Raw genomic sequence first — 10,809 nt, forward strand, 5'->3', positions numbered from 1 at the left:
CCCAAAACACATCACTTCATATTTATGAACGTATCAAAACATCACACCAACACCAGGCTGTGTCAACATTTTATTCACTTAAACAGTTCAACAGCTGCCTCCACAAAACCCTCAAAGTTTAAGGCACAAAATACTGAAATTCTACTTAATGTTATTTACCCTGCATCTGATTAAAGACATATGTTTGTCCTTTTTTAAAAAGGGGACCATAGATCCCTATAATGCTGTTTGAGTTGACTGGTCAAATTAATTTGGCTTAGGTCTTGGAATGCGTTGAAATGCTTATCGGAACTTAAATCAATGTTTTAAACACCAGTATGAGTAGGCCTACATACTGTACGAAAAGTTATTTTCCACAAGTTGAACAAAATATATTGAAATTTTCCAGAACAAAACAAAGTGCATGATTCTGTTATAACGGGGCCAAAGTTCAACGCTCTCAGTCCAAATTAAATTATATTACTTTTTACATAGCAAAAGTAATAACATTAACTATAAAATTTAAATTGAGTGCATCGCCAAGGAAACATGATTACATGAATGTAAGCAGAAAGCAAAAAACATGTTTTTTTTAAATGTTCCATCAATAAACACTAGTGTTAATTCATAACAATGATTAGCTCATGAAGAAACACAATAAAGTGTTCAGCTGCTCTCGGATGGTCCGCTCTGCTCCATCGCCACATCTGCCGGTGCTTTCTCAGTGAGCTGGGGAGCGAAAGGTCCCACCAGCCAGTTGAGTGGTGTGTTGTTCAGAAGATACTCCATGACACCATCCAGAGACTGCTGAACCTGGTAACAAGCACATAATAGTATTACTTTCAACAAACATAACTTTATCATAACCAGAATTTAAAAAAAAGAGCTACATTTTTTAAAGATGTACACATAACTAATCACAGGATAAGCTTGACTGTCCCAGCTTCTTAAATGAGCAAGCAACCCTGACAATGGGTGTTTGATTATGCACTGTATAAGCTTTGTGAGTCTCATTCTGGAACCAATAAAAAAACTGACTATTTTAAGTGCAAGTAAAGAAAATCAAACTGCAATTGTTTGATTTTATGCAACGTAGCTACTGGAGCTTTTAAAAAACACCACTGCACTAACAACATCATGGTGCAATTAATACCTTGGTCAGGTGTTGCCGGCTTCCCTCCATAAGGTTGGGGGTGATGGTGATGGTGTTCCCCAGAGAGGAGCGCAGTTCTTCAGCTGATTGCCTCGCGCTGGTCAGCTGGTCCTGGACTGCACCTGGTAGACCTTGAGCACTTGACACCACATTGGAGCATGCTGACATCAGCTGTTCACTCAGACCACGCATCATGGAGAGAGCCCGCCATTCTAACTGCTGTGAACAGAAAGAGGACAAAAAATAAAGATAACTTAAAACTCATACGATCCTTCCAATTCCTGTCCCTGAGGCATGTTGTCCATTCCATTCCATTATTAGGACAGAATGGAATACCCCCCCCCCCCCCATCTTAGTAAGGGCATTACAAAACAAAGTTAGACGCTAAAGTGCAAGTCTGATCTAATATCCAGACTCTTGTTTTGTTCTTCATCCTTTCATACTCTGATTTGTTTTATTTGCTAATGTACCAATCCAAGTCACTTTGGAGTATACATGCTGTTTATACGGTAAGTATCTAAACTGTAAATGCTGTAAAAAAACAAAAAAGTCAAAGATAATGTAGTTAGAAACCATTTAGACAACTCCCATATGCTCTAGCCCTGACCTCAGCCTCATCTTTGTTCCCATCTGGCTCCGACTCCGTCTGTCCCGCTCCAGCCTGCTTCTGCTTCCACTCCGTCCAGCGCTGCTGCAGTTGCTCTGAGGCTCCTCCCATCTGGTTACTGGCAGTACCCAGACTGGTGCGGGCACTCTCTAGCAGGTCCAGAGTACTGGTAATCTGAGCCACTGCAGCATAGGTGGCATCCTTAGCATGTCTTGCACGGAGCAAAGACTGCTGTAGCGCTCGCTCCTGGACTTTGGCAGAGAGTTTTCCCAGGCGCACAAAGTAGCCTTGGCTGGCTGACAGTGCAGACACCTCACTGGTGGCAGGTTCTGCCACAGCAGCTGACAAGAGAATAGCGGGAACGTTAGATATTTTTATAATAATGTTTTATGTACTGAAATGATCTAAAATCTGAATACGGCTGTAAATATTTTGGTTTGAGATAAAGTGTGATAATAGAAGGGAATAGCATACATATTTTAGTCCAAAGAATTAACATAAAACAATATATTAGACATTCCTGAGCTCTCTTTTTTTTTTTACTCAGCTGAAGAAATACATTCAGGAAAATGCCATGCATGCCCATAATTGAGGCATGTCTTCAGGGGCATGTTTTAAGTGACACATAGAAGCATAATTGGTTACTTTGCACTGTGCCAAACTGGAGCATCTGTTTCAAGTTGTCTACATGAAAAGTGTTGGAGCACATCTGCTCAGGAGAGACAAAAAGAAACTCTTCAGCTTCCTCACTCCCTCAGTTATCATTGTGTGGAAGTTAAGTGATATGCGTAGTGACATCTTCTCCCTGTGCCTTTGTTAAAAAGCCACTTTATAGAGTCTGGTGAGCATTTAGCACAGTAACCACTACTTCTATATTTGATGCTTTGCTGTTGAACCTGAATACAGTTGTATCTTTTTTATATCCACAATCAGAGAGTGAGATGCCTTGCCTGTTAGGCAAATCAGTTTTATTGGAGTATGATAACTTGTCATGATTACATGACATCACAGTAGCAGATGTCAAAGCTGTGAGTGCTGGACACTGTAGGCCCTTTATAGACCAAGTTCACAGTGGGAAGGTTCAATGGACTGTCCCGCCTCTCTCTGTCTCTCTTTCTATGAATAGCATCATCCATTCATGTGCTCACATCGAGTACCTCCACATTGTATAATTCTTAACCGTTGTCATGACTGATTTATGTTTTCGAATCACCCTGTCTTGCGGTCATAATCATATCTTTTGACAGTCTTGTCAAATTTGCTGTACAATTACTGACACTAACAGTGAATGTCAACTATGGCACAGGCCACCGTTCAAGGAAAAAATAATCATGTAATATTCATTATGACGTGCTGCTGCTGCTGCCCTCTTGGCCAGGTCACCCTTGTGAAAGAGGTCTGGATCTCAATGGGTTAATTACCTGGTTCAGTAACGGTTCAATAAAAAAATAAATGACAGAATAAATTAAGCAGTTAAAGGTAGCAACGCCAGCTGAAATGTTGAATGCATTATATGAAACTCAGGGAAATGTAGGGCTACATTATGTGCTTACTCTTTATAAAGCAAAACTGCAGCAAACATCTGGACAGAGACTGGTGTAACTCTGTATACTCTTTACACTCTGTGCTAATATGGGGCTAAGGCATTTTTCCTGACATTTTTTATATGCAGATGAAGTCTGAGCAGCAGATGCATTTTAATCCGAGTAGATCAAGTGATTGCTTTTGTTTTTACGCCCTATATTTAAATGTACCTTCTGTATTCCCTAAAAACAAAGCCCACTATAAAATGTCAAAACATATGGTTGAAGTCATTCCCACTTTTTTTTTTGTCAGATCTTTAAATTCAAAACTACCTGTAGACTACAAATGCTCTGCCACTTTTAAGTTAGACAGCATCACTCATGAAGCCCTTGATAAACAACTTCACATTTTCAAGACTGGGGCACAGAATGAATGCGCTCATTTTCATCACATAAGTGGTAGTATATCATCCTCTTGTTACCCACTTTACAGGACGAATGAGAGGAGAACGACTTAACCTTATTTTGGTAAACTGTGTTAAAAAAAAAAAAAAAAAAAGTTGGCAAAAAGGCAGTTTTTGTCCAAAATTAATTCTAATAGTAGAATGATTTCAGCTTCATTTGATCCAACTGTCATACAGCACCTGTCTTTACCTCAGAGTAGACATATGGGTTTACCCCCCCTGTACTTTATGGACTCATTATAGCTACTGACCGAGTTCCCTCTCAGTGAGTGGTAGGTTCTGGTCAACCCAATCCTCAGATCGGCTCAGGGCCAGGCCCATCCCACTGCTGACCATCTGGCCCATCCTGGTGCTCATGGCGGTGATGAAACCTCCGCTGACTGCTGCCCGGGTCATCTCAACACCGCCCATCACAGCTCCCATCACAGCATCTTTTGCTCCTGCCACAGACTGGTACACAATACCGACCGTGTCCGACACCACCTGAGAAGGGCATACCACAAAATAAGTCATTTTTATGGGGTTTTTTGCATTCCAAACCTCATCCTATTGCTTGACACACAGCATTGTGATAAGCAACAGTTTAAAGTCTAAAAAAATTCTACAGTCGTAATTCTTGTTTATATTTAGTTTAACACTTGACTTGGTGTTTTTTTTTAACCAAGGGGTGGCAGTTTCTGTTTACATATTGTGAAGTTGTGGCTATGATTCCCTGCACTGTTCAATAGAAGCTTTGACAAAGCTAGCGAATGACCAACTTGTGCAGCAAGGGGCAAGTTATCACAGGACTGTTACACTGAATTAAAAAGTAAAGGTTCCAGGTGGCGCCGATAGCGCAGCGGCAGCGCGCGCACCATGTTGCGAGGCTTTGCTCCTCGCGCGGGCGGCCCGGGTTCGCGTCCGGCCTGTGGCCACTTTCCCGCATGTCTCTCCCCCACTCTCTCCCTGTTTCTGACTCTATCCACTGTCCTATCAATAAAGGCAAAAGGCCAAAAATAAACCTTTAAAAAAAAAAAAAAAAAAGTAAAGGTTCCACAGCTAAAATGATATTTAATCACACCATGAAGCAAAGGAAGAAAGTTGATCAAATGTGACATTTATTTTCTGCCTGTATTAGAGAGGCATGATTTTCTCTCTGACCTTGTCTGCTGGTTGGTGAAGAATTGGCAGCCTCTCCTCCATCTTATCCAGTCCTTTTAAGGCATACTCGTTCACCGTAGCAACTGACAGACAACAAAAAGGATTCAGAAAAAAGTCATGTCTATGGTTCTCATGCCATATCATTTGGGGTGAAAGTAGCTCAGTCTGAAGTGAACCAGAGGGTCACGGGTTCAAGTCCCGGACCAGACCAAAACATGGATGTTGGTCTGGTAGTTAGACCAAGATCAAGCACCACTGTAGTGCCCTTGAGCAAGGCACTGAACCCCCCCCCCCCCCCCCCCCCCAACAGCTCTGGTGCGCTCCCCCCCTCGCAGTGTGTGGCAACCACATGCTGACATCGCTCCATCAATGCATGTCCACAGACCCTGTGTGTGTGTGTGTGTGTATGTGTGTATGTGTGTATGTATTTCGGGCTTGTGTGTGTCAGAAGCATGTCGCTCAATAACAGAAGGGACGGAATCAACTCAGTCCAAAACAGTGACATCTACAAAAGTTAATTATTTTAATATGCAACACCTGAAAGTGTGAAATGAAAAGTGCTGTCGACTTGAAATCATGTTCTTACATGGAGAAAGCGATTTTTTATTCTCATCACCTGTAAGCCCAGAGGTACTAAGTAGACTTCAGTTTCACACCTTTAATGTGCAACAAGCGTGCGATATTGTGTTTTCACATGTCAGTGTTGTTAATATCTATGCTGTCTTGCATCAGAGATGGGGACATACTCTGGGGTTCTATAATGTTTAGAAGAGGCTTGGACCCTGTGGTGGCCGCTGCTCCCAGGGTCCGAACCCCGCTCTCTGCTGCATCCATCACTCCCTTCAGCAAGGGCACGCTGTCTTTGGTGCTACTGTAGGCGCTGGAGACCACCTCGCAGGCTGAACTGACCAGAGGGAGATTGGTCACTCGGGAAACAACATTCTAGGACAAAAAAAAACAACAACAAAAAAACAATAACAACTGTAACTAGGCTTACAAACAGTACAACAACAAAAAAAACAATCATGTGTAAAGAAAAAGAAAATGAGAAAGAAAAATAGAAGAAATATGTAATTTCAGTACAGGCAGTGTTTTCTCAAGGATAATGATTGATTTCCCACTGCAGCTTATCAACAAAGCGTCAGATGAGCTCATAATGTGCCTAGGTTTTGTAATAAGTGTCACTTTGGGTCTCAGTGCTCCTCACCTGCTGATCTCCATTAGCTGCCTCTGCTCCCGCAGCTCCAGTCTCATTAGTCTTCCCGCTGTCTGCCATTGTGACTGCTGGGCTCAGTCTCTGACATGGAATAGAGAGCATCAGTAACACAGATTCACCTCACATCGCTCCGTATGCATGATGAAACACGCTGTCCCCTCTGATAGTCTCTGTTTAAGTGGTTGGTATGCTTTATCTTGGTGTCAAAGAAATGTCTTGTGAGTTTTGAAATGTACAAATGTAAAAAAATATAGGCAGGAAGGCAACTTGAGCATGTTAAATTAGTTTGTCAACACTATGATGCAATGAGGATGAAACTGAAGTAAAAAAAAAAAAGACTTAGTGCAGCAGCCAAGCAAACTACCCAAGTCTGTACGCTGTGTCAAAGTTGATCGCTCAAAATTGGATGATGCATTTGAATTTTATTTTATTTTTTTAACTTCCCACACTGACATTTTTGCATTTTTAATCATAGACAGCGGACTAAATATGTATGTCTCACCATCACAGGCTGGGCAGAATATGAACTTTGCTGATGGATATAAATGATTTAATCAGGTCAGTGTTTGTTGGACTTGAAACTCATATTTAACATTTTGATTTCTAGAGCATACGAGGAGATATGATACATGATACATATATGAGACCTACGAGGTCAAACATGACTCCACAGTTACACTCACTTTCTGCATCAGGAACACGCCACCTCATGTTATAGAAAGTCTGTACAGTATACAGTATATAGATACATAATGCAGTAGGAAGATTCATTACTTTTTTTTTTTTTCAAGGAATACTAACTTTAAAAAAAAATAAATAAATAAAAAAAAAGCCTTCTGTAGAGGTAAAAGCTCGTCTAATTTTAAAATTACAGATTAGAACCAGGAGAATAATGGTGGGAAGTGTGGAGCTGGAGCAGCAGGGCATTCATTTAGAGATTGATTGTTCACGAGCTCACACAAAGGCACACAGGCGACATCGACCTCCAGATCATTCATATCAAGTGAGAAATTAAGCACTACTGCATTCTGCTAATGTGAAATATTGATATAACAAATGAAAACAAGGCCAGAAGAATTAGTCAAGTGAATTATTGCTTTCAGTGAAAGTTAGGCTGCAATGAACTGTTGTTTAAAAAAAATCTGCAGCTCTACAGCTAAAGCTTAATTGGGTCAGAGAAAGTTGCAAAATAAGCCCACAATTAAATCAATAAATCGTTCAGTTATATATACAGTTTCTATTTTTTTTAACTAAAGAGGAGAAAACCTGTCGATTTCAGTTTGTCATCGATTTAACTGCACACGATATAAGTGACATGAGTGAGCATGTCCTCCAGAACAAAAGGAACAAATGAACTCCTCTGTCCTTGACGAAGTGATTTTTCAGTACAGATGATACTACGTTGAATGGGACTCTTTGCCCTTCATATTCAAAATGTCCAAGCCCCATTATATTGAATAAGTTATCCAAACCATTGACTGTCTGTCCACTAAAAGCTCAGTTCTAATGTCATTTATATTACAATATGGGTTGGAAAAAAAAACTGTCCGCCTTTGATTTTGAATTAATAAATGAATAAGTAACCGGAAATGAATGCCAGCTTTAGTGGCAAAAACTGGCTCTGTAGCAGATAGAGTTTTAAAATGTTGATCAATCTTTAGGTTGAGTATTCGATAAAAAAGATGCCAGAAGTATTTCTCTGCGTCTTGTGTGATGCTCTCTGATAGGCTAGAACCCTCTCACGCTCCCAACATGTGGATGACATCTGTTTATGTTATAACAGATGGCTCAGCAGGATAAATAGACCAACTCCACCTGCATTCACTGGAACACTGTTAACAAGCGCTCGCCATGCTCGACCTGTTGTATCTGGCAAAGAGGTCAAAGAAGGAGATGACTGCTGACATGCTGGGAAGACATACAGCAGTGAAGCCACCTGTTGCCAACATGCAGTATACACTCAGGTAGATGAGGAAACAGACTGACTGAGAGACACGGGTGTAAAGAGGAGCCTTATATCCAGTATACTACACTGAATCAAACAGCTGTATAACCTTTACTACTGTATTCATGTCATGAACGGAGCACACTCTTTCTCTCAGGCAGACTCTCTTGGATCTGTGTGATTGCAAATTGCATTTTATTGCACCAGCTTGGTTGAGTAACATGTTTTTTTGACAGTTGATGAGATCATCTCTGGGCTTTATTACAAAGCAAAGTCTGACACTAAGCTCCCTGCTATCAACTGTGAGATAAACTCGAGATGATTTTAAGAGACACTGAGGAATTATGAACAAAATTGTGGAGCAATTTTTAAAGACTTTTTGAGATCAGAATCTCACTTACAAAACCACCCAGCAGAGTGCTCATAAAAAAAGAGATCTGACCTCTTCTTATTGTGATTCATCATATTGCGTCCATCCTCATATGTTGAGCCACATCTCCCCTTTAAGAAGAAAAAAAAAAAACACTCCCTTTGGATCTGAAACACTGGGTGACCTTTGATACTAACAGACGAGCTGATTTCATCTCCAGAGAACTATTGAGAAACTTTTCATAGAGGACAGTGTTGGAGTTTAAACCATAGAGTTCACCACTCCGTGGGTAAAAGAGGTCTCCAGCTGTCCATGAACCGACTGATTAAGACAAAAATAACTAAACATTAAAGACGAAATCCTTAAGAGTTATTCAAAGAGAAAGATGTTGAACATTTTGAAGCAATATCTTAAATTATTTGGACCTTTAGACCTACATCTATAGGACTCATTTACATGGGTTAAGAAACTGAAGCTCTGGAAATTTTCTTCCAAAGAGATCAGACTAAAATGCGACTACCAAAGACTGGATTTATAAGGAAGATTACATTGGTTATACCGAATCAAGTCTGTTTTCCTAAATGTCAAAATAAGATCTTTTTATTTGATCACACTTTTCAAAATGCCTAAAATTATTAAAAAGAGGAGGTAAAGGGTTAAATGCCTTTAATCCACCCTAAGATCACATGTTACATGTAACTAAAGAGGTCATAATGTTAAAATAAAGCAAAACAAAAAAAAAAGGCTCTCTGTTTGGTTCATTGAATTGGTCATGTTAATCTTCTGCAGAATGAGCTCTTTGTAGAGCATCAGCTTTGACTACAGCATCCAAAGAGCATGATGTCCATGATATGTGAGCTCACAGAGAAAGCCTTCTTTCACCGTTTGTTTATGCTTTATGCTCGCTGTCATTTCACCAACTTTATAGAGCCCTTCGTGGTGAACTTTGCCCCAGTGAACGATCTATGATTTATTTACTTATTTCAGGAAACAGTAGCCACCTTCTTTGACTTTACGAGATTTTTAATTGAAGTGTAACACTCCTCGAGGTATAAACAAACTCCAAAAGAAGCGAAAATACAGGCAAGAAAGGAAAGAGAAAGGCTGGTGTGAAGCAACAAGTCAGTTCGGCTAGTTTAGCAACACGTCCTAAAAAAGTTGAGGATTAATTTAAATGTGAAACAGAGCTGTCAAATGGGACACTGACCTTGCTGTCTGTGGTTCCTAACTGTGTCCTGGTGTGACCTCCTGCGGGGTGTAATGATGGTCAGTGAACCGGTCCAGACTCAAAACTAGAAAACCCCGTTTCCCCCGGACAGCTAATGTGCGACACAGACACACAGAGGCGGGGAGGAACTTTGAACCAATTAAATCACAGCACGAAAGAGAAAGTTAAAGCAGTCAGTTTGAGCTGATCCCAAAAAAGAAAATCTATAAAATAATATCCTGTCTGGCTGGTTTTTCCCAAATCTCTCTATTTAACATTTTGTTTACTGTAATTTATGATTTCATCAACTAATACCGACATTAGACCAAATATTGAGAGGGATACATGTAATCACTTACTTTATTTGTTCTGCTACTGTTTAGTGCAATTTCGAAGTAGGTCGACTTGTTTTCTACTTAAGTGAGCTATGTTTTTTTTAATTTAGTTCCATAACTAAATAAAGAAGGCAGTAGTTAACTTTGAGGGAATTGCTGTAGCCTAAGTGTCAGAACAATGCATGAATTGCCTATAGTTTTTGCTATTAAATACATTTCAGATACATATTTTAAATACAAAACTTTAAAATGTGCACGTCGAACCTTTTTTAACTTACCATCTGTTAAAGTGGTTAAAATGAGCCCATTTCCACGATACAAAAAGATTATTATGGAACCATGCGCAATTAGGACAATGATATACAGTCAAGTTTTAACTTCTCTTGGATATCAATTAACATCTTTTAAAGAAACATGGTTTATGTGACATTATAATGTTTATTGTAAATGTGAAGAAACATTGTATATAAGCTAGTATTTATCAGAGTCTGTCATTGATTATTCTGAAAATGAACCATTTAAACAGTCTTTAAATTATCTTCACATATAACAACCAAATCCTTGTAACTATACATACTATTATTTATCCACTAAAGTGTTTGTATGAAAACAATGCAGTCTGATGATGAACTGTGTCAAACTTAGGCAACCACATTATCTGCAGTAGATGTTGTGAACCCTGAGGGGGCAGTCTTTACCCATCAAGTGAACTTGTCCCTGTAGCCTCACCCACACTGAGCAGGGTTCATCCCACAGTCTTAAGATCCCAAGATCTTTTTACACAGATATATTGCACCACCAAAGCATAACATCCATTCACCATTAAATATTTCATGATTTTCACATGGCTTTTTGTCTTTTCATGGTGTC

General features: G+C 39.8%; 1 protein-coding gene across 2 annotated transcripts; it reads right to left on the reverse strand.

Annotated features, from left to right (window-relative positions):
- Window positions 1-57: 57 nt before the first annotated feature.
- On the reverse strand, window positions 58-9,749 carry plin3 (perilipin 3). 2 transcript variants are annotated; one of them, XM_079350696.1, is made up of 8 exons: window positions 9,605-9,749; window positions 6,074-6,163; window positions 5,613-5,808; window positions 4,867-4,949; window positions 3,978-4,209; window positions 1,740-2,080; window positions 1,133-1,348; window positions 58-792 (listed from the first exon to the last, which is right to left on the reverse strand). In XM_079350696.1, exons 2-8 carry the CDS (start codon window positions 6,140-6,142, stop codon window positions 646-648), a joined length of 1,284 nt encoding a protein of 427 aa, XP_079206822.1. In that variant the 5' UTR covers window positions 6,143-6,163; window positions 9,605-9,749; the 3' UTR covers window positions 58-645. The 2 variants fall into 2 exon arrangements, with proteins under 2 accessions (XP_079206822.1, XP_079206821.1); XM_079350695.1 differs by having other exon boundaries at window positions 1,133-1,351; window positions 9,605-9,747.
- Window positions 9,750-10,809: the final 1,060 nt, after the last annotated feature.

The sequence above is a fragment of the Symphodus melops genome (genome assembly GCF_947650265.1).
Source record: "Symphodus melops genome assembly, chromosome: 8".
Classification (NCBI taxonomy): domain Eukaryota; kingdom Metazoa; phylum Chordata; class Actinopteri; order Labriformes; family Labridae; genus Symphodus; species Symphodus melops.